Here is a 25,215-nt window from a genome sequence, read left to right as displayed (position 1 = left end):
TGACTTGTGCCATTTGAGCTCAGAAATGGCCTCATCACTTCTGCTCCGGCGGCTATCAGCGAGCAACATGGTTGACTTTCGGCGGTGCCAAACTCACGAGCTGCTACCACTTCATCTACATATTGTAAATATGATCGTGTCCTCGCTGCCCTGAAATCTTCACGGGGCTCTGATTATACAGCCCCAGTGTTAAACAGGCAGGCACTAATAAATAGGCTGGACTATTAATCACAAGGACATTAAAATGGACAGCGGCTGTGTATCTTCACAGTGTTTGTATGTCGACTATAAATGCTCATTATTCCCTGAAATGTATTAAGTGCAGAGGAAGAAAAACATACAATTCACTTCATTTTATTTCCGAAACAAATAAATCTTATTCCAAATTTCTGCATTTATGGACTGAACTACTGATTGCCTTGAATGAGAAAGTAAAAAAAAAAGAATATTAGGCTTACATTTTATTAAAACAGTCACCCACAAAATGGCTCACGATCAGCTGTACACCTGATTCAAACTATTTTCCTGGTATGATGTTAGCGTTCTTCCTCCACCCTAACCTAAGAAACATCACAACAGAGTCTGGTGTGCCTGCTAGTGTGCTAGATACCCTAGATTTAACTAATAGTAGACAATAAGGCAAAAGGTCGACAATCGAGGCACAAAGTCTAAACCTACTACTGTTTAAGACACGGTGGGGAGAAGCTGGTTCACAGGACTGCAACAGTTACTTCTTGCTGCTAGAGAAACCCTGCAAACGATGGTGTTCCCTCAACCTGCGGAGGAGACACAAAGAAGAGTTAAACGTGTAGGTATGAGCTGTGAACGTGGATCAGACTCTTTTAAAAGGCATTTTTTAACTGTTTCGTACGGATGCTAACCTGACAGCATTAATCCTGATGAATCCAGAGGCATCACATGGGTCGTAGTCTCCCTGCACGTCCATGCTGGAGTGAAAAGAAGTCAAGAATGAGGTAAGTGAGTGAGTTGGAGAACGACGGACTAAAGGAAAACGTGACAGGATATTCTGGGAACAAAACAGTTGAAATGTTTGGTATCATTGCAGTAAACATAAGAGACATGGGGCCTCATCATCTACTGGGATAACTGAATCATTGATAATCTGCTCTTTGTGAGATGGTCGTTCTGATCGTTTTTTTCCCTCTGAATGCTCCTCTTTAGCATTGTTTGTCCTGAATAACAGAGGATCAATACTGCAGAATGAAAATACGTCCACGTACGCGAGCACGGGACGGACGCACACAAAACCATTTTTAAAACAATCCCATCATATCAACTCTGAGCTAAGTGTCGAGAGAGGATTTTCTAATCTGTTGTTTTCCGTCCTCCAGTTTATCCGCTTCTCCTAAAAAAAGACGCAGATCTATAACTTGTGCCGCTGCATGTTCTACGTCGTCTAGCCTGACAGCTCGTCTAAGTGTGTGTGCGTCTCGCAAAGTGTGTCTGCGTGCTGTGTAATTACGGCAGTTTCTACCTGCAGTGCTTAATACACTCCCTGACTGAGTCCTCCTCCCCGCGACACCCCCAACTCTCAATGTACAGCTTGCACTCGTTCTTCAAAAGCACTTAGCAAAAGAGGAAATTGCCAACAAATGATAGGATAAACACTATAAAAAGAAAGACCGACAACTAAATCATCAACTCTCAATACAAGGCTCCCTGCCCGGCACCTGAACACCATTATGATTGAGTGGCTCTAAAGAATATGTTTGTGTATATGTGTGTGCAAGCATGTGATACTTTGTGTTTTCCCTTAAGAAACCCTGCAGGATAATTGAGCGTGGAGCCAGTGGACAGCGAGGAGGGTGACATTTCTGTCTCAGATGGGTGCAGTGACCGGCTGTATTACCACTGTGTTAATGACGCCGTTTACTGTTGCCCGTGGAGAGCCAACAGGATGTCAGCGGGGGCTTCGTGCCTAATCTGGCCTCTGTGTGTGTGTATGTGTGTGTCATGTAGTAGCAAATATGTGTGTATGTGTGTGTGTGTGTGTCAAGAGAGAAACTCTAGCTTCCAGGTGGAGCACTGTCAGGTACGGTACATATATTAATGGCACTGTACACGTTTTGATAAACCACAATAACTCCTTTATTAAAAATAAAATATATCTATAATAACAGTGGATTGTATATTTTTAAACCTGTCAAAATAACACTTATTGATTGATTGATTCAAATTAAATATCTTTATGAATTATTTGTGGCTTTATTTATTATTGTCATTTAGAAAAGTAAATAATATTTCGAACCAAAATTCCTGCTCAAAATGTGGTGATATTTACAGTTACTGTCCCCTTTGATATCAAAATGAATTGTTAAGATCTTTGCCAAAATGTCTATGAAAAGAAATATCAGAATATGTCATTTTATTGACTTCTTAAATATTAATATACTGATATATTGGTCAGGTTTCAGTTGCCACTTTTGAATAATGTCACATTATTGCTCGAACAAATAGCAGAAGTCATGGCTGAGTACTCTGTGTATATGTAGAGCATAATGTGCTAATTAATCGATCATCAATTAGTCAACCAACATAAAATTAATCTGCAATTACTTTGAAAAACTAAGTTCTTTTCAGTAATTTTTCCAAGTAAAAATGCCCAAATACTTCTCAAATGTGAGGATTTTATAATCATGTGAGTATCTTTTGGATTTGAGCTGTTGTTAAACTGTCATTATCTTGCTCTGCTAAATATTAATGTGATTTCGTCACTATTTTCTGATATTTTAATGTAAAACCTATTAATCGATGACTTGAGTAAATAATATATGTGCATGTAAGGCTATGTGAGTTGTTGAGTTTGTATCAGAGTTGTGTGCCGCCATGCGTGAATGCATAGTTTTCGACTGGGCTGCTTGTAACGGGCTCCCTTGAGAGGAACCACTGTGCCCATCTGTCAGGGGCCTCAAAGACATTGTGCTGCTGCAACAAAACACCTCTGTCACATGTCATGTGTTGTGTCCCAGATAAGAAATGTATCTCTACGAGGTCAGGTGTTGGACTGAGAACATAAGCCCTCATCAGTGGGGGTTTCTTAGCAACTGACTAAGATGGATGAGTCTTATTTTGTAACTTGACTTGTTTCGAATCTCACTCTCTCTCACACAGGACAAAAACATACACTATAAACCAGTCTAAGAAACTGAATCGCTGTGTGAGACACGTTTCCCCTGTCTTGCTTTCTGAGCTGCTTAACTAGCATGACACCCAGGTACTTTCCTCTTAAGACATTGCCTCTCTCCTCTGGCTGAAAACGCCATTAGCTCTGTGACTCTAGGGTACAACTGGAGTGTGTGTGACTGAAGTGGAGATGGAGGGGCATATGGAGGGGTTTTTACTTTGGTCAGTGCTGAGCCTGCCCAGAGGGCATAAGGGGTCAGCATCCTGAACAAACCCACTGTTGCCGCGGCTAAGAGGCCACGGGGGTGCGGCAGGAGGGGTTGGGTCGGGTCTGCCCTCCAGGAGCCGAGCTTGACACTTCTCTGATGTCTTTGTGAGGCAGAGTCGGTTTAGTATGTTGATGTGGAGGTCATAAGAGAACTTGGGCAAGCTGACCTAACAAGAGGCTGGCTGGTGAACATGCGGAATGGCTGAACTGTGCCCAGAGCTGCCAAACACAGCTGTCAAGTCAGAACAAGCACAATCTTTGATGTCACTGTCACATGCCTAAATCTGTTTCATAAGCACACACACACACACACACACTTTTATTCTGCCCTTGCTTACCTGACCAACTCCTCGTTGTAAAGGGACTTGGGTGACTCTCGTCCCAGGATGTAGACCTGACCCTTGAAGACAGACAGTTGCACTTTGCCCTCCACGTTCTCCTGGGACTTGGCAATGCAGTGTCGCACAAAATCGCACTCCGGACTGTACCAGAAACCTAAGGCGAGCAAGGAAACAGGAACGTGTTACCAAAAAATATGGATGCAGAGGTTTGGTTAAAAACAGGGTTTTAGGTTATTCATATACATTTAGTGTTATAACTGTTATTTTAATTTGGCAATGAGAACAACATATAGGATGGACAAGAGGAGAAAGTCGCTCCTCCTCTGTAAATCCTCCTTGAGCAGCAGGGTGCACAGGGGTGCATGTGATGACCACACTTCCCTTTCAGCTAAAACTCTCTTTGCTTTGGTCTCATTTCTGTTCCAGGTGAAGTTCATATACACCCCTTTCTTTTGTCCCTCATCGTAGACCTGGCCCGTCAATCTCCGAGACAGATGGGCATGGGATGTGTCTGTATATGTTCAGAGGTCAGACACGCCCCACTCGGCAGGAGTCCTCCTCTCATCAGGCTGACCTCCACCTCATCGTCTGGCCATGTTCAAAGACACAATCCTTCCCTGCTTTCATTGTCTCTGGATTGGCACACGGCAACAATTGCACACTGGCCTCAACCATTCATTTTTATTAGTTCATTTTGTCTATACACGTCACTGAGTGTCTCTGTATGGTGGTTCTTCTGGGTGTTTTGAGTAAGCAATTTATCATTTTGGCCTTAAAATGTACTTTTAATATTTTTAGTGGATTTATTAACCACTAATCACATATAACTGTTGTTTCCACTTGTTTGCTGCATCTGTTCTGCATGACCCCTAATAGTTGCAGATTCTCTCATGTACATTTGTTTGGGTAAATCACGGCGTATTAATGCAAAACAGATGCAGGACAGGTGGATTGTTAACATAAGCCCCGCTGCTGGCCGTCTGTTATCTATCTGCAGAGTTATTAATGATTTAAACCCACAATGGGTTTAATCTCGGCTCTGCTTCTGAAAGTAGCACCTTTGTGTGTGTGTGTGTGTGTGTGTGTGTGTGTGTGTGTTTTCAGCCTGTCTCTAGAGGGTATAACTGAAGTGGCCTAGTAGTCAGTCTCTAATGGCGCTGATCCTATTATGTGGATGAAGGTTCAGGGGACTGGAGACGGAGCAGAAGGGATGATTAAGACACCTGAGCCAAGAAAAGCTCTCACACACACACGCAAACACGCTGAACACACAGGGATGTAGGTACGCACGTCTTATATAAACTCCAAAAGGATGTTGAGCCTTCTGACGAATCGCCCCACTGATACTAGATTTTTGAGCACGATAGTGATATTGATTATTGGCAGTTTAAATAAAAATCTGATGATTATATTTATATATTAGATTTTTTTATTTACATTTTTTTACATAATGACATAACTTAAACAATCTAACGGATCCCCGGGGTTTTCTTTTGGTTTGTTTTAAAATTGTGAGAGATATCCACTGAAATAGAATTTGTTTGCATGAAATATGAAATGACAAATCCTGGCACTCAAGTATGGAGTACCGGTAAGTAGTCTAGTCTAGTAAGTATGACTAAGCACGATGCCTAGAAATAAAAGGAAGTGAAAGGCAACACGTATAACAGAACTACTCACTACTCATGTAATTATGATTATGTATTTCAGGGACTTACCATTGTAGACGAGTTCAGAGAACTTGATACCCAGGCCCTGTTTGACCCGACGCACTTCTTTGTCCATGGTAAAGGTCTCAATGTCTAAATGGGCCTTCAACAGAATTGTACCGCCTGGAGTTTCATAAATCCCTGACAAACATAGAAAAAAACAAAATGAATGACAAAAACAAGCACGTTTTTGAACAGGATCTGTAAGCGCTGCACCTTTACCAGCCAGCCTGTATTGTTTATCTCCAATATTCAACATAATATCTTGGCATTCTCACAGTTTTATAAATTCTACCACATTTTGAGCCCCAAATGACCCAGATACACATCATTTCCTCTAATGTGTCCCTCCATTTTATCACAACCACCTCCATCATCATAAAAGGTCATATGTTGGAAGATAAACTGCAAGCCCTGTTCTTCTGAACTCACTCCCACCAAGCTCTATTTGCCGTCAGCCGTTTGACAGACAGGCCTTCACGGCGCTCACAAAACGTGGATGAGTCTGTCCTGGGTAAATGACAGGGTAGGAGGCCCCTGCCAGCCCGGAGCCCCGGACCAGAGCTCTGCCTACCCTGCAATTTACCCCCTCTGGACAGGGAGGGAGGGGTGAGGGGGAGAAAAGGTGAGGTAGATGACAGGAGAAATGAAGCCGTCACTCAAATGTCAGCTAAAACAAAAGGAGGGCAGGGTAAATGCTGGCAGACAGATTTGACAACAGTAATGGGAGCTTTATCAATGACATCCATTTTTTTCTGTGAGAGCTGGAATTGTGAGTGTTGTCGCCTAAATCCAATACATGGTTCCTCACATCATCTGTCAATTTGAATGATAGTCACACTGTCGGGATTTAAGCTGTGCTGCCAAACAGATACGTCTCTGCCGCCAACACCAGGGCGCCAAATTTCATCATTTGCAAAACTCTTTTCCCGGGATTTAAAAGATAAAAGCTATTTAATCTCTTCCAATCTGGTGAGCAGCGCCGCTCCAATCTGTACGACCCTAAATACTCCAGCACCGTTCCTGATCTGAAAACGGAGAAGTGCTTACTTTGAGCCGGTGGCCAAAAACAGAGCTTAGCAATACTGCTAATTGTCTAAAGCCTCAAAAGGTTTCCACCTGAGCTGGAAACGGCTCGTGGCTTTTTGATGAGCCAGAGCCACAGAGGGCACGTAGGGACATTTCCGCTGGCTTCATCAGATAAATAAGTTAAAACTGCCCTCCACCACAACTCGGCTTAAGTGCCCTAAAAGAGAGATAGATTATTGGAGATGAGCAAACAATGAAACGCTATCTGGGTAAGCTCCAACAGTGGCAGTTTAGTTAAGCTTAAAGAGACAACACCCCCAGTGGTTTTTGAGGTTTTAATCTTTTTGCGTGGTTACTGCAGGTATGCTAACCATGCTGTAGGGGTTCAGGTCAGGAATTAAGTCTTCCTGAGCTGATCCCCTTTAACCCTTGAGGCAAACTGTTAGTCCAGCATTAAACAGGCAACACATGTAAATAAACGCAGATAAATATCTCAAAAAAAAGTTTAGATCAGAGTGAGTATTCTATTTAGTGGAGGGACATTTATGCACAAATAATTTCAATAAATGTAACAAATAAAAATACATTAAAATGGCTTTAGAGCTTTTGAAAACTACTTTTTGATGCCTCCGTCTTGGAGTTTGACAGCAGCAGAGGACCGGAGATGCGGACGCCTGATCATTAACAAAAGATACAGCCATTTCCGACCACTTTTGATAGGTGCACCTCAGATAAGGCACAGGTCAGAGGCCTGACAGCACTGTGACAGGCGGGAAATGTTCGTCTGACACACATGCTGTTGAATGTTTTGTAGCACGGTGACAACATTCTTGACGAACCGTTTCAGTCCCCCCCGTGCCTCCCTGGCCCCACACAAATAAATATGACCCAACACAAATAGGTATGACATGTGCCCATTCAATCCCTCCCATCTTCTATTGTGCTGACGCAACTGCCAGACCAGAGGAGAGCGATGCGCACACTTGATGGTAGCTATTCAACCACTTGGACACCTCGTGCTCCACCTCTTCCTATTGCTTCAGTGGAGGAAAAAGCTTTGATCTTTTGTTCAGTCGAGGGGAGAGAAAAGTGGGCTTCCCATTTTCCAATTTCTACCTGCCAAGTTGCGCCACAGCTACAAGTCTGTTGGCCAGTCAATTTGCCAATCATAGCGCATAAGGGGGAAAATGAGTGTGTGTGTGTGTGTGTGTGTGTGTGACATACAAGGCCAGGAAAGCACGCTAGCCTTGTATATTAGATGTGGTAACACACGTAGAGACCTAACAAAGGAGCTTTTCAAGATGCCTGCTGATACCGAAGATAAAGAGACAAAAACATCCCTGCGCGACTACATACGTGATCGACCGAGTATGTGTGTGTATCCCACCATTTTCTTGTTCGCAGTGTGTTTTCTGTATGCGTGCATAAGAGAAGGGAAATAACTCCGGTGTCTAAGATTCCAGGTGAACCAGAGGAAAACATCTCTTTGAGGAGTGTGCTTGTCACGCAGGTTCTGCTTTTATGGAATACAAGTGTGACAAAAAAGCACTCATGTAAAATAACTGCAAATTGCGTGAAAGCCCTGGACGCTGAAAGGAAAGCTTTTGAATGGATGTAAAATTAAAATGCTGAGACGTATTTCAGAGTGAGTGCAAACATGTCCATCTCACTGCGTTTACAGTGTGTGTGTGTGTGTGTGTGTGTGTATGTGTATGTATATATATATATATATATATATATATATATATATATTATTTTTATTTTTTTTTATTCCTTACCTCTGGACTTCATGCCAATGAAACGGTTCTCTACGATGTCAATCCGGCCCACACCGTGCTTTCCACTAAGAGAAAGAAAGAAAGAAAGAAAGAAAGAAAGAAAGAAAGAAAGAAAGAAAGAAAGAACGTAAAGAAAGAAAGACAGAAAGAAAGAAAGAAAACCTTCAATGGACACACATTAGTTTCACCTTAAATTAGATTCACCCACATAAGAAGGTTAAGTCAATTCTTAGCAGCCCTGATAGTCAAACTAATAAAGAACATTTAAACATTTCCACAGGTACATCACTGGTAAATTCAGCCAAAAAGTCTCAGTTTTGTTCTTTAAATCCATGCCATGAAAAAGCAGTATTAACTCGGATAATTAGATGAACAGATTTTCTGCTTTTCAGTAAATACCTTATAGAAAAAAAAAAAAAAATGCTCACCCAATCTCATTGAGGTATGAGAAGATATCCAGGGGCGAGTCTTTGGATTGGCTTTCCTTCACATTGGTCACCTTGACAGGAACTCCTAAAGGGAAAAACTTTCTTCAGTTAAACTATAGAAAATAATATGAAAACAAACGGCACGGTTTGCTCATTTAATCTACGTGACTTTAATAGAATTAATAGAATGTTTCCTTTGTAGGTTTTTAAGAAATTGATTTTGATTTTGAAGAAAATAATTTCTTAAACAGACTTAAAATAAATCCACCCTGCCCTTTCATTGTCTTGGTGCAATAAAAACTGCAGCAACACAGCTGTTAAAATATACCATATATGCCATATTTACAAGAAATTAGCATTAACTGCATAGCTGTGACTGTTATGCACATGTGGTATCTTTCACTTTATTAATATCTGATGTGGGGAAAATACCTTCCAGTAGGACTCAGTTACATGGGCTGTTTGATTGTGAACATTCCTACCAGAAATACACACATGAAGTATTGAATTCCCCACAGGAAAAAGCAACTAATTGGCTGGATAAGAGTTGATTGAAGGAAAATTGATACGACGCAGCAGGCCATTTCTTGTGTTATGAGAATTAACAGCAAAATCAAATTGGTAGCACTTATTCTTGGTAATGTGTTGTTGTTTTCTTGCTTTCATTCAGGTCCTCCACCGTGAAGTTTTAAGATGTTGTTTCTGATCGCCTTTGTTGTTGCCAAATAAATAACATCAATTGTCAGAAACACAGCCTTTAAACACAAAGCTGCATTGCAAAAGAAAAAAAACAGTAATTTTGAATGTTTACAGAGAAGAATTTTCACCTGCACCTGATATTTTATGGGAACTAGAACAAAATGTGAATGCAAAGCAGCACTACAACGGTCTGACATGAGCTGCCACACTGGTTGTTGCTCTTCCAGAAGGGGAATGAAAACTCCAACATGGTCAGAGATCAATTATCCCACAAAGAACAATGAGTGAAAATTAAACCGTTAGTTAATCAACAGTTTTGGGAAATGGCTTTTCAAAAACGAATGGAAAAATTCATTACAAATGACAAAAATGGTCAAAAAGCAGCTATGAGAATTTCGCCGACGAGTGCTCATTATCTGAGTCACTGAAATCAATAGTTGTCAGCTAAAAGTAAAAACCAATACAAAAGGAGGCGGTGAGAATGGCTAATAAATTCAAAGGCCCTGCTCATTTGAAAGCTGTGAAATCGTGGGCAGGCCTTTTCCTAATTCAATTACACACGCAGCTTTGTTACCGATACCCTCTTTAGCGTTGAGATTTTTTTGTTTTGTTTGTGTTCATGCGCATGTGCAGGAGAAAAGAAACACTTTCAGATTCATCATCATCACCCATCTTCCTGCTACCACGTCGCTACCACGTCTCTAACACACACACACACACACACACACACACACACACACACACGGTTTTCTTAAAAACACCCACGCTCACTCCACACACTTCCTCTCTAAAGCCACTTAAACCAAGTACACATCAATCACTGTCATGGACCTGCTTATTCATGGCCTTCAATGAGCAACACGGGCCAAAGGTGGAGGCAAACATGAGACATGGGTGTGTGTGTGTGTGTGTGTGTGTGTGTGTGTGTGTGTGTGTCGCGGAGGGAATATGACCATTTTGAGGCGACCCAAGGAGAGGCAAGGAGAAAAGATCTGCTGATATTCACTCTCCATCCGTCCGGCGCTCAGGCCTATACAAACTTTAGCATGCTTGCAGTTGTCAGTCACGTAGCTTTGAAGAGAAGAGCAGCACTTCTGTTCGCCTTTCAACCAGTGTTTACAAAGCCTTCATAGGAATGACACGTGAAGGACTTGACAAATTTTTTTAGACAAGGGCTTTGTTGACGGCCCATTCTCATATCGCGGGAATCGTGGCGGCTCCCATGGAAGAAGAAAAAAGTACCTCCCAGTGCAGGAGAGGGTAGTATGGATGGCGCATTATTAAAACAGCAACCCCCCTTCCAGATACCTAATAATTAGATTAAAAGTTCAAATAAATTAAGTGTCTGAACGTGGGAGTGTAGGGGCTGGCCTTTCGTCCCTGTGCTCTCCTTTTTCCTCGCTCTCTCCATCATGCGGGTTCTATCATTCACTGAGGGGTCTTTTTCTCTCCGTGATCCTTTTCTTCAGTTTTTCGCAGCCTAACAGTGCAGACAATGGGAGCACAGACACAGTTGTAGGAAAAATTACTGCTTTACATTTTTCCTCTCTGTCTCTTTTTCCTCTCCACTTCTTTGGCATGAAAGGAGGGAGGGATGATTTTCTTTTTTTTTTTTTTTTTTAAAGGGAGCGAATTGGGGAATGGAGTGTTTGACGGGGGAAAAGGTTCCTGTCGTTAAATATTCTTTTTTAATCAGTGAGAAAACTTTGGTGAGAAAGGCAGGGATGAAAAGGTGGGAGGGGGAATGAAATGAAACATTCTTGTGCTGATCTTGTGCTCAGAGGGAGGAGTAGGCTCGGGCCTTTGTGTGGACAACTAAAACAGCTTTTGTCATAGGGTGCTCAATAAAGGCACAGAGAATATGTGTGAAAACGGAGCGCAGGCCTGCAAAGAACCCGCGAAACCACACTAAACTTTACTACCGCATCGCTGTTTTACAAAAGCATATCTCATCCCCGGCTGAACTGACAGCCTACTTGGTTGTAAAGTTAAACATTTTCTTTGGGAAACTGGTAAAAGTTTACCAGAAACTGTGAACCTGGTAAAAGTTTACCAGAAACTGTGAACCTGGTAAAAGTTTACCAGAAACTGTGAACCTGGTAAAACTTAACCAGAAACTGTGAACCTGGTAAAACTTAACCAGAAACTGTGAACCTGGTAAAACTTTACCAGAAACTGTGAACCTGGTAAAACTTAACCAGAAACTGTGAACCTGGTAAAACTTTACCAGAACTGTGAAACTGGTAACACTTTACCAGAAACTGTGAACCTGGTAAAACTTTACCAGAAACTGGTAAAACTGATAAAAACTTTACCAGAAACTGTGAACCTGGTAAAAGTTTACCAGAAACTGTGAACCTGGTAAAACTTAACCAGAAACTGTGAACCTGGTAAAACTTAACCAGAAACTGTGAACCTGGTAAAACTTAACCAGAAACTGTGAACCTGGTAAAACTTTACCAGAAACTGTGAACCTGGTAAAACTTTACCAGAAACTGTGGACCTAATAAAACTTTACCAGAAACTGTGAACCTGGTAAAACTTTACCAGAAACTGGTAAAACTGATAAAAACTTTACGAGAAACTGTGAAACTGGTAACACTTTACCAGAAACTGTGAAAATGGTAAAACTTTACCAGAACTGGGAGAACTGGCAAAACTTTACCAGAAACTGGGAGAACTGGAAAACTTTACCAGAAACTGTGAAACTGGTAAAACTTAACCAGAAACTGTGAAACTGGTCAAACTTTACCAGAAACTGTGAAACTGTGAAAACTTTACCAGAAACTGGAAGAACTGGTAACACTTTACCAGAAACTGGGAGAACTGGTTACACTTTACCAGTTTCCCCAAAGAAAAATGTTCCGGACACCATTTCAGTGCAGAAACATGTTGACTACTGAACTGCACTTAAATGGTCAAAAATATTCCCATCAAATCTTCTGTCAACCTTGTGAACTCCCCTTATATCACTATTATAGCCCATAAAGCTGCCCATCAAGCCCATGTGATCAGAAGAGCTATTGTGTCTCAGCCGATTGATGTAAGTGCTCTGCAGCCTCCACTGGGGACCGTGGACGAAGGGACATCTGTGCCATTTGCCCCGGGCTTGGATGTTTCTTGCCATTTTCTCTTAACGCAAACATGTGACACTTTCCACCATTCAGCTCGGCACCCGTGGCGATATATCTAATGAGCGTTTCTCTGGCCCCTCAGGGCTTGGTGTATTAGCTGGACTTAATGCTTCCGGCCTGCGTGCGCCCCCCAGGCCAAACATGGCAGCTTTGGACCAAGTAACACTGTGAGAGTTAAGGATAAGTCTGGGTGGTCAGGAATGGTGATAAAGTGCAATCGGGTCAGCGTGAGAGCTTAAGCCCTGCAGCCATAATCATCAATGTTCAGAAACATGAAGGGGTGCGGAGATCTCTTACCGATGGATTATAGAAGTTCAGAGCTCATCAGGCAATAAAAATCATGCTAAGTAACTGAAACTCTGTGTGTGCGCATGTGTGTGTGTGTGTGTGTGTGTGTGTGTGACAACAAAAGAGATTGCATCCAATTGTTATTGATGGGTTACAGATTTCAGAAAACAAGCCTGGGGAAGTCCTAACGTTTTTTAAATTAAGTACAAATATAATTCAAGGAGATCAGATTGCATTCAACAGACAAATACTGAATACATTTATAATTATAATAAAGTAAGACCCATTATAAGCCAGATGTTTTCACTTTAAATATCTTAAATGAAATCAAACCAATTATATTGTACCTTTTTTGACATTAGATTTTGCGAAGCGAGGAAAAAAAAGAGCAGACAGAGAAATCAACAAGTGACACATGTTGCACAAACCGTTTTTGAACTCTATCTCCAGTACATCGGGGACATCGGGAGAATCTTCTGGGTTCTTGGTCATCAGGTACAGGTCAGCCGGAGCATGGCTCTGAAAAACACACACACACACATACACACACTTTTATTTCCTTTGATGAAGACCCGGGACCTTTGGAGACCTCATCATACAGCAATACTGCGGATGGGGACACTATTGTGAGAGGTGATAACGGACAACTCCAGACATGGCGGGAGAAGAAAAGAGAGGATGATGCGTGAAGAAGGAGAACCGGAAAACACCATCAAGAGAGTGAAGACAAAAAAAAAAAAAAAAAAATCAATGTTCCATTTTTCTCCTCTATTTGATTTAATTTTCCCTGCATGGCCCTTCACCACAGGGGAAGGCGGGGAAAAGTGGGACACAGTGGGAGTGGGAATGGGCGAAAGAAAGAAATGACTCACAGCCCCAAGAATAGTGAACACTTGACAAGTCAAAGCACACCTGACACTCTGACAGAACGACAACGTCCTCAATGATATTCTGCTTGTCTGTAAAAGTCTCAGATCTGATGAATCTATCGCGTCTACGTTCCTCCCTAACTGTCTTCACTTGCTCTAATCTTCCAGCTTTGATTTTGTGAGTGACTTTTCCCTTCTATTTGCTTTTCAAACGAAGAATCTTGCTAAATGGGCGTCGCACAACAAAGCCTTAAGTCGACACCCTAAATCCACTAAAGTTGTCCCGAGTGACAGATGTTTGTCGTTTTTCCAGATGGCGGGAGCCAGGAACGATTTCAGTAAGTCACGGTTGGGACCTAAAAGAGCGTGGCGGTCTGACGTGTCTGCCCAGCGATGTGGCCCTCAAACAATTACACAGCATTAGGACAAGACGATGGCCAATGTCTCCTGAGCTGAGGCAAATTGCAGGGAGACTATGCAAAATAACTACTGGGTGCATTTAAATGGAAAGCTTTACCAGACACTAAATCATCATACAATAACTAATCGGCATCCGCTCGTCGCCTGTCAGTGAAGGGAAAACGAGCAGCGCAATCACTTTCCTTCCTTTTAACTAAACACCAAAATTGACTGGGAAGGCGGCCGTCTTCCTCTCCTTTATTTTCTGCCTCGGTGCCCTGAAAGATGCCAAATGAGAGCAGACAGGAGAGGGGTGAAATGACTCCCCTAAAAAGCCTTTTGATGCATACTCTTGGAGGGGGGAAAGATGGATTGAATGTTAAATACCGGAGAATGTGAAAGTCTATGATTCCTGTGGTGTTATATGCTGGTTGTAAATGAATGATTGTCTGTTTTTAGTTTTTAAATAAAACACGGTGTAGCACATGAGCCTTTGTCTGCATGGGTTGTTAGCTGCCATGGAAACTTACAGCATTGTTTATACATTACTTCTGTGGTTTATGCGTTAATTAATCAAGCAGATTTAGTCTTTCTGCCTTTATTATTTTAGCTTTGGATATATACAAAATAATTAATCATTATTATATGTAAATTATTATAAATTATGTTAATAATTAGATTTCTGATTTGGGATGAATTTCAATTAACTTGTTGTTTTAGTTGTTCTTTAGAAATACAAGCATTGAGTGCTTAGCTGCACTACAGAATATAAGAACAATTTCCACCCGATGGATTAAAACACACTTTTTAAAATGTCTACAAATCCAGGCCTCTGCTTGAAGAATGCTTGAAAACGTATGCATGCTCATGAAAGCTCAAACTTGCTATACTACTGGCTACAAAGGGGTAAAAAAAGGAAAAGTAAGTGGAATAGGCTTGTTTCCAGTGAGCGAGAGATCAATGCATTTCAATTCCAACCCCCTGCAGGTGGACCTGTCCCAAAGCCATGGCCCTGAAAGAGTGGAAAAGGTAGGGACAGAGAAGGCGGGGGCACTGGGTATTGGTGGGAAATGGGGCATGAAGCGCACCATCATGTAGCACAGAGCAGCTTCTTTGGCAGTCTTTGCTTCTGCCATATTGTTGTGCTAAATGTGGTCCATACAGCAAAGGAGGAGGCTGGCGCATGAACTTAAAGCAAGTAAATTTCTATCTTTCCACATATTAGTTGCCTCATTGGTTTTCAATCGAAGCCAACGGAGCCAAAAGAGGCAGAGGTGGCAGGAGGGAGAGGGGGGAGGAAATGAGGGGAGAGTTGAGGGGGAGATAGAAGAGGAGAGGATGGTGAAAAAACATCTTTGGCGCAATGGGTTGGAAATGACGCTTAAATCACCACGTTTCAACTCTGTCCTTCTCTTTAAAATGCAAACGTGGCAAATTGAGACAAGAATAAAACAATATACATATGATGTGCCGAGTAGATATTTATATTCTTAACACCCAGGATGTTTTGGTTAATGCTAGGGCCTCTGCTGAATTTAATGAGGACGCGGAGGCGAAGCTGCGGTGACGCCGAGATGGACGCGAGGAGCTCTCGCTAAGTATTACGGGTCGGACTGATCGACCCCGAGGGCGGCGAAGGCACATGACAAACGCTGACCTCTTTGCTTCAAAGCACACATTCACATGCAAACATACACCTACAAGCCCACTTCCATCCCCTGCAGGCAGACTTCTGTCCATCCTTCTTTTCCAGCCGGCCATGCGACCGGCAGAAAACAAGTTTTCATTTCCTCTAGGTGAGCAGAGGCTTCGGCGTCACGCTCCTTTACTCCTGGTCAACACAAGCAGAGGCCCATCAGCTCCCTGATCAAAGAGCGCAGTGGGTCCGAGGAAGCCCTCTGACACAGGCTATAATTAAGACTGAGGTGTCATTAATGACTCAGGACGAGTGTCAGGCTGCCTCAGGCCCTCACCTTACTGGGGACAGAGACCCAGAGAGGAAGTGCTGGGCAAACTGTGGGCGGTGGAGCCATCTAACAATTGGCATAACGCTGATTAAATGTGACGAATGCCAGAACATCAGAAATGTTGCAGACCTGACAAATATTTACAATTTCAACTACAGGTGGGTGATGTGGTTAAAATCATCTCTGACAAGCATGTAAAATTGTCCATTGCAATTCCAGTAGATATCCTAATATGAAACATTTTCTAGAAAACCAATTCAGCTAAGATTAAATATAAAGAAGGAAATGTTGTTTATGGCCAAACCTGAGAATAAAATACACAATCACAGCCATAAAGCTGTTTTACAGCATCTCCTACAACGGCCAAAAACAAGCAGAGATATTGAAGGGATAGCCTTTCAGGCATATAACCCAACCATGCAGCTCAATGCAGTCAACAGGTACATAATAGTATTAAATGAGACGGCAGGAACATGATGAGGGAGAGCTGAAGTCGCCCGGGGCGCATGTCTTCACATAGGTTAATGCTGCCAGATGGAGTTGAGTAAATAAAAAAGTCAACAGGCCATTGTGCTACAGGCAGGGAGGTTCGGGGTTATCAGGAGGGATACCGTGTTAATCATAGAGTAACCTGAACTCTGCTCACTCTTATCTACAGGAGAACATATGAGCGACCATTTGGACATCTCCTAATCTGACTGTGTTGAGCAGAGAGGGGCCTTTGTGTCACATGTGGGGGGGCATTGTACGGTTTGAATAGTCGAGGGCCGCCCTGACCCTTTAGGGCTGTAACGAGAGAAGAGAGAGATGCTGATACAGAGAGGAGATACTTAGAACAAGATGACCTCTTCCAGATGACCCTCTGGGTCAATCAGAATCTCTCATGTTGGTTTGAGCATTTGGGTGAGAAAAAGTTGCACCAGATACTTTTTTTTTTCAATTTGTATTTGCATTAATTTTCTGCTTTAAATTGCATTTAAATTAATGTTTAATCTCAGAATAATATTGAGATATAGTGTTATATGGTGTTGTTGTTGTTGTTGTGTTGTTTACTATGACCCTTATTAACAAGCATACTTGGGAAAGGTCCATTTGCCAGAGAGGCCAGAGGTTACGGCTACTGAAAACCACTCAATAATCACAGCCTGTTCAAAGTTCAAAATATAATTTGGTCTCCTGGGTAATATATTCAAATCCTTTTACCACTCTGGACCCCTGCACCATAAATATTTCATTGTATTTAATGCCATTAATCGATTCAATATTGGAGTAAATGGTCCAAAACAAAACCCCTCAATGAATCAGTTACACAATACTGTCATCATACATCGCTATGCTATTGAGCCGGTTTGCCCCGTTCTTTTCAAAACATTTCTCCACAGGCCGACCACTAAAGAGGCAGCGGAGGGGTGGGAAAGGGACAGAGAAAGAGAGTGAGAGAGATAGAGGTCTGTGAGTTACAGTGGCCCTGCCCCTGCATCTCCACTCCAGCAGCGCGGGACCCCTCGCCTCCTTGTGACACCCCGTCCATTGGGGACTCATCTGTCTGGCGCGCTGCCTTTGTACTTTACTGTTACTGGTGACATTTTGGTGTCACGGTGTCACGATGAAATGGCTCCCCTCCCACGTCGCAGCCCGCGGCGGCGCAACCAGTGGAACAATGAGGTCCCGAGGAGTTGGGGCTGGAACTCAGGAGGCCCCAGCTGGGCGCAACGCCCTAACCCTTCCCCCTCCCCGGCTCCCATGAAATCGGGAATTAGTCGAAGCGTTGCTGACGACAAGTCAGTGTCTGTGTGTCCCGGGCTCTTCCCAGGGCCTGGCGAGGACCCGGGGTGAGGAGAGACAACGACACAGACACAGCGGCCAACGGATGGGCGCTTTTTTTTCGGGGTCAATGGGGGCAACCTGTATGTACTGCCTTGACCTCTGACCCAGCAAAGATCAAACTCTGCCTCACCCATGGCGATGTGGAAGAGTGAGTTGTGTTTGTCTCAGGCGGGGTTGGCATGGGTCAGCAGAAGGGATGGCAGCCTTACTGCCGTGTTATTTTTACAGTCGAAGAGGATGATGCATTTTAACTGGAAAGAAAATGCGTTATTTTGTCTGTTCGGTTGTGGAAATGACAGCAGACATTATGTGTGTGTGTGTCTGAGAGGACAAAGGAGATTATTACTCAATAATAAACTGCATCACTTTGAAGATCTATTCCTGTGTAGTCTCTGATTCATTTTAGCACTAGATGACATCATGATGAAGTATGAAGTAGTAAAAAAGGTTTAAAAACAATACATTTCATCTAATCAGGTACAGGTGTTCATCTTTTCACCTGTAGAAAAGGTGGACAAATGTCTCCGGTTTTGCAGGATAGTGAATAATTGCATCAGTGATTAAGGGTATAATTAAACTATTTTATCTGTATTATCAGTGAACATTGTGAGAAAAAAAAGAATAATGTTATAAAAGAGGACTTCTTGGTATTGAACCAGTAGTTATTCCTACACATCATACATTTGGAAGTGGTCTTACCTTGGGATTCTCCAGCATGCCAGACTCATAACTGTAAAAAACAATAACAACATTTAGAAAATGACAGCCTATTTAACTCTGGGTTTCTGAAACAGGAACTTAACGAAGGCGTATCACAGCAGTCCCACCCACCTTATATGCATGAGGTTGGCGTCCATGCTCCAGGGTGCCTTAGTGGTGACAGGCACGGGGATGCCATGTTTCTACAGATGGACAGAGAAAGCTGTTATGTTACATTACGTTTGCCTGGAAGCGACCTTCACCTGAAGATTCAAGACTTTAAATCAGAGCTAGACTTGTCTGTCAAGAAAGTTCACAATAAGAGGAACCAAGCAAGCCATTTCCAGCAGCTCGGAAATGCATCCGTTTCCCCACACAATAAAAAAAAAAAATATATTTTTGGTATGTTCAGGGAAAGTCAACTATTCACGGTTTTTGTGGGATTGTGGGATTTCACAAGTACTTCAGAAGCCAACAACAGAGTGGTGTTCAATTAAACACCATGACCACCATCTAGTGGTTGAAATAGGTCAAAACCACCACCTAATGGGAACACATGAATCATTTCTATGCCAAACAACACAAATCTGAGAATGGTTATCTGTCAATAAAATCATGAGTGTGAAACTAAATGAGTAGGTATGTCATAATAACCCATAATGCATTTTTCACTACAGGCATCTAAAATCAATTCACAGTGAAGGGATTTTATTTTTGGATGAAAAACAGTTGAGCTTTTGTCAACATGTATAGATAAAAGGCTTTATTGATCCCAGATACAGATTAAAAAAGGATTAAAAAGAGTGCAAAATAAATACAAATCAGGAGAGCTATACCATAAAATAAAAGTTGTATACAAATACAGAACATAAGTACAGGAGAGTATTCATTGATTCATTTATATACATTACAATACCCTAGGCAGATATTTCCATTATAAGTAGTGGTAGTAAATTGTACTCACTGTTTTATTTCTCTTTTAATATACTGTGGGGAAATCTTCCTAAATCCTCAAACATTTAAATTTGATACCTTTATAGATGTTTTTAAATATTCATATCTAAAAAAACAAAGTACTTTCATCAATCACAAATGACCAAAACAAGTTATTCATTTCCATGATTACTTTGTGATGTTTGGACATTTTATAGACCCAATCAATAATTACAAATCATTGATAGATTTCTCAGTAATGAAGGTAATCCACCAAACTGAACTACGGGTTCTGTGGTTCTGACGTAAACAGACAGACAGACTTACCTGTGCATATTCCATCAGGTCTGTTCTCCCACGGAAGCGGTTGTAGAACTCCGGGATCCTCCACGGTGCTATGATCTGAACAGACGGACGGAGAGGGTCGGCCCATTTCAACAGATACAAACCACGACCTCTACACAGCAAAAACTGCAAACCTACCTGAACTTCGGGGTAGAGGGCGTAGCACGTGAGCTCGAAACGTATCTGGTCATTGCCCTGTAAAACACAAACACAAAGGCTCAACTTCATGCGACACGTGCGAGTGAATGTGTGTAAATGTTCACCTGTGTTTGGCTGAACAAGATCAACCAAATGTCACACACAGCACAAAGAAGACCAGAAGAAGTGCAAAACTAAATCAAATCAATTATTACATTTGTTGCAGATACATTTTTTGTTGATTGACAGTCAGTATACTATTTGAGGGCTGTATTGTAACTTGTGGAATCTGTCTCCATCTACAGGAAAAACGAGGACACTGCAACCCAACAATGACTCAATTGAATATATTTAAAGTAGAAATTATACAGAAATTTGTGATGGTATTGAAACTCAATGGTAATGCAAGACAATCAAACTACTTATATAATTTTACTTCAACTATGAGAACCTTGTTAACACACAGACTTTGTCCAACTATCACTAACTGCGAATGCAACACTTTGTGAGATGAAGAAATGTTATTCTGAAGAAACAAGATGAGATGTAGTGAACCCTATTAACAACACTTATTCGTCATCATCACAATCATTATACTGTAACTTTGTATGAACCGAGCTTTTGTCTTCAAGAGCACTTGATATTCCTCCGGACCACAAATGATGTAAAACTGACTGTTATTGTTTTTGTTTAATTAAAATCTAGTTTTACAACAATGTTACACTAAAAACTTTAATTTAGCAGATTTGCAGGAAACGTCTATTTTCTATTTATGAATAAAATATAAAAACACTGTAGTTTCTGCAGGAAGGAGAGCAGAAGTGGCTCTGAGGAGGGTAGATTTCTCACTTAAGAGGTTAATGTTCAACCCTGCAAACCTATGATCTACATCCTCATGTCCAGATTATGGACAGTGAACCGTGTAAGTTTGTGTTTAGAAGAGAATAGCATGGGGGGAGGGTTTAATTCCAGTATAAGAAACAGGTCTTTATTTCTGTATCATTCCCAAAACGTACTCTTCTGTCCCTACTCTAGAACAAAGGAAATAACATATAACATATAATAACATATGATCTAATTTGGGTGTGGTATTCATTCATATTAGCAAATTACTGGGCATTCCCCTTCCTCAGAGTCTTGTCCTGTGTCAGGTTTTACCTTTCCCGTTGCACCATGGGAGACAAACTGGGCGCCCTCCCTGCGTGCAATCTCCACCTGACGACGGCCAATGCAGGGTCGCGCTACCGCCGTGCCCAGCAGGTACCGGTCCTCGTAGACGGCATTGGCCTGAACTGAAGGCCAGATGAAGTCCTCCACAAACTCTGAACGCAGGTCTTCAATGAAAACCTACACAAGAGCAGATGTCAGGACACAGAGCAGGTCTTTGATTCGTTTCTATTCTCCACCATTCATGTGCTGGTGGGAAACCATGAATATTCCAGTAATACACATATGGGGCACCGTAGGGGTGAAGGTGCCAACCATGAACCACAAATTTCACCTTAAATTGTAAGGTTAAGGGTAATTTTGTCAATTGTTCTTCAATTCACTATACTATTTTTAGTGTAAGTAATTTACCAAAATGCTCAATAAAAACCCCTATTCATTTATTACACCTATACCTTCTTTGCACCAAGGTTTTCTGCCTTCTTCCGAGCAGCTTCAAAATCTTCATCTTGTCCGATGTTGGCCTGGAAAAAACACATTTTCATTTTACGTCGATGTGACGTAAAAGACACAAATTCTCCCAAGCTGAAATTAAACTGCACAGTTGCTTCTTCTCTGAGCTCCTGCGGATAAACATGCGAGCCTCTTCACTGCCGGTTCATGACCGCACAAGTGTTAACGCTGACAATCTATGATCTTGAAATTCAGAGCGTGTCTGTTGAGGAGATGCAGAGACCACCTCACAGAGGCAACCAGGCCTTGAAGAGGCTGTCTGAGCTCCTGAGCTGAATACTAAACAAGGGAATGTTTTCCTGCAGACATGATACTGACAAGTAAACAACACTGTCAAACCTCCAGCACGAACACCCTCACCCAGCAGCACTAAGTCAACTCTTTCCCATTACTGGTGAATTACACTTGTGCATTATTTAATTTCATTTAACATGCAGATATCAAAGTAAAGCATAGTTTAATTCAACGTAAATAATGCATTTCTGCCAGACTGTTGATGCAATTTTCCCTGTCGAGTTGAATCAAATGTATAGTTTCATCAGAGACAATCAATTATGCATGGGGTCAGCGCCTGCTATCTTCTTCTACTCCCCTGGAGAGCCAAAGCCAAACAGAGTCGGAGGGCTGCGCCTCACGTGCCACAGCAGTGGACCACAGACAATCGCCCATCACCCATCACCCCCCACACCGGACCTCCAAACCACTGAATGAGAAGTTACACAACAAGAAAACCTGCCTGCTTTGCAGTTCTAAACTGCCCCAGGGCAAAAAGTAAATCCAGCTAGATTTGCACTGGCATTATGTTAACAAATCCTGTGTAGGTTATATGGCAGGTTTTTTTTTTTTGAACAGCCAATAGAAAAGTCCCACATGTCCATATGGCGAACTGCATCAGCTGCCTGAAAACAGCTAATTGTAAAAACTTCAGAGATGCATGACACGAAGAAGCAGCTGGCTGAGAACACACACACACACACACACACACACACACACACACACACACACACACACACACACACACACAGTCCCTAAACCTTACCAAATATGCGATCACGTCGTAGCCCTGTTCCTTCAGCCAAACCAGGATACAGGATGTGTCCAGTCCACCGCTGTAGGCCAGAACCACCGTACCTTTAGACATGATGAGGGCCGGTCGGTCCAACAGGTGGAGAAGCTGTGGAGGGCAGCCGAGCAGCAAATAGTCAATGTATAACTACTGTGTACTATGTCTACTAACTAGGGTCTCTTCAGGCTATTTATTGACAAAACACAACCACACAAATGTATGCATTCAGAGTAGATATCCACCATAATATCACTTCTTGTGTCAATAAGAGCAAATGCAGAGGTTTATTCCAAACTCAATCAAATTATTTTTTTCTTTTGCCACAGCAAGTATGCTATCACCCATCGGCGTAAAGTAAAACAAATAGACAGATTAGATGTAATTTCCTGTATTCTGACGCATTTTAAGGTGGTGTGAGACTTTTATCTGGCTATAAGATGAGAATGGAATATGAGTACATTGTGTAAAGTAGTTCTGTCTGATCACATGAATAAAATAAAAAGCTAAATGTGAAATTGATTCCATGGATCTAAACTTATTATTATGGATTATTCCTGATATTTTATATTATTCTCTTCTATTTAGAGATAATTTTCTTAAGTGACAGACATCTACATCCTTGTAAAATAACTACGATATATGTTAACGCTTTTATTTATCAACACTGGGAACCTCGTGTTGAACTCAGGTGTTACTCTTAAATGAACTGATTCACAGCCGAAAGTGAAACTTGAAATAGCGCCGAGGGGACGGACAGATGCACTGATTTTACACACGGTTAAAAGTGAGTGGGACTAATCCCACCCTCATTCAATGGGTCCGACACCCACGCTATCACTCGCGTCCGCTGAAACCCTCGCGATAAGCAGCTGCTACTTGTTGCTGTGAAAATCTCAACAAAAACCTTACATCGATATTATATATATATATATATAAATATAAATATATGCACTTACGAAAGAGGGACTTGTGTTGGACAAATAACCGATACACGGAGACGCTGTTGCCGTTAGTCGGTGAGGAGAGCAGCAATGTACGTGCTGGGTTCCTGGGGTTCCTCCGTCTGACCAGCTCGTCCAGCTCGCATTGCGTCATCTGTTTATATGGAAGATGCTCTTGGGTTGCATCATGGGAGTTGTAGGATGCAGCGTTTGAAGCTTTTTCGCATTTCTGTTTTTATAATAGATCTCTTCCCTTATGGAAGTACAACACAACATGTCTGGAGTAATTTCTTCTAAAAAATATCAAAAGGATGACAAATATACATCAAGTATTGATTATAACAAATAAAACATTATTATTTATATCATTTTAAACATGATTTAATTATTATAAATCTGAACAGATACATTCTTACTGTGTATTACATACATGTAAATACTTTATGAGAGGACAGTTTGGTATTTGAGGGGTGGGGCCCCTCCAAAGAGTCACAAGATACATCTGCGGTTGTGAGATTTCTGAATGACACATATCCATTTTTGTGAAATATTGGATGATTTGACCTTTGGCCTCATTGGGTTATTAAAATGACACAAAGTGAGCATTTAAAATGTCTGGTGGAATTACTAACAAACAACACACTGTTTTTTGTTGTAAGGTCCACTGAGGTTGGGACCTTGAGTTTAATCTTTAACAATACATTGTAGATTAGTTTATCATGTTTTTCATATACAATCTAGTTGTTACACCTCCTTCACATCCTGGATTAATGTCAGTGTTCCCTTGTGAGATCAATTGTACTACTAGTAATAATATGATACATTTAAACTTTGCATATTTGAAAACACTCTTTTTAAAAAAGCAATAAACACAAGCAACTCCATATGCCCAATGACATCTAGTACTTTAAATGTGAGAAGCTCTTAAAGACCTTACATCTCGAAACAAACAAATACAAAATGAGATTTGGAGAGGCACACATGCAAGGCTTTATAAGTCAAGGGTAAGCTCCAAAGAAAACATGAATAATGCCTTGAATGGCCTTGATTTTATCTAAAATTCTATCCAGGATTCAGGATCAGACACTGTTAGCATGCTACCATTTATCTGGTGTAATGAATCCTATGGTAGATCCTATCAGATGCCTATAAAGGGCTTTTTTTGTATCAGAACAAGTGATGGACGTAAATACTGAAGCAGATACCATCACAGTTAGCACTGTATTACCCAATGAAGCAGCCATGGAATGTCACATATAACACAGACACAGAATTTCATATTCCTTTTAATGAAGAAAGAAACCTTAACTCTACTTTTTAAAGATGGGAAATGCAGAGATAACATGGAGTTTGGCTTCTTACACCAGAACTGTCTCCATTTCCTCATCTGGCTCAGGTCACTTCTCTTCTTAGGTCATGACGATTACAATAAACTTTTAATCCAAAATGTGGAGATTACCTGGTCAGTTCATGCCATCAAGAGCTGTTTTATTAGAGTTTATGGCATCTTTTAAAAAGTTCTTTCAACAGGTA

At 41.5% G+C, this 25,215-nt stretch overlaps 1 protein-coding gene across 1 annotated transcript; it reads right to left on the bottom strand.

Annotated features, from left to right (window-relative positions):
- Window positions 1–338: 338 nt before the first annotated feature.
- ass1 (argininosuccinate synthase 1) lies at window positions 339–23,826 on the bottom strand. Its single transcript, XM_084034790.1, has 15 exons — window positions 23,698–23,826; window positions 22,715–22,849; window positions 21,618–21,686; window positions 21,154–21,342; window positions 19,996–20,052; window positions 19,840–19,914; window positions 18,712–18,782; window positions 18,580–18,610; window positions 13,247–13,337; window positions 8,698–8,782; window positions 8,270–8,334; window positions 5,472–5,603; window positions 3,751–3,907; window positions 882–947; window positions 339–776 (listed from the first exon to the last, which is right to left on the bottom strand). Exons 2-15 carry the CDS (start codon window positions 22,814–22,816, stop codon window positions 728–730), a joined length of 1,239 nt encoding a protein of 412 aa, XP_083890916.1. The 5' UTR covers window positions 22,817–22,849; window positions 23,698–23,826; the 3' UTR covers window positions 339–727.
- Window positions 23,827–25,215: the final 1,389 nt, after the last annotated feature.

Source organism: Eutrigla gurnardus, assembly GCF_963514095.1.
Source record: "Eutrigla gurnardus genome assembly, chromosome: 19".
In the NCBI taxonomy this organism is placed as follows: domain Eukaryota; kingdom Metazoa; phylum Chordata; class Actinopteri; order Perciformes; family Triglidae; genus Eutrigla; species Eutrigla gurnardus.
This window is presented reverse-complemented; position numbering and strand designations above follow the sequence as displayed.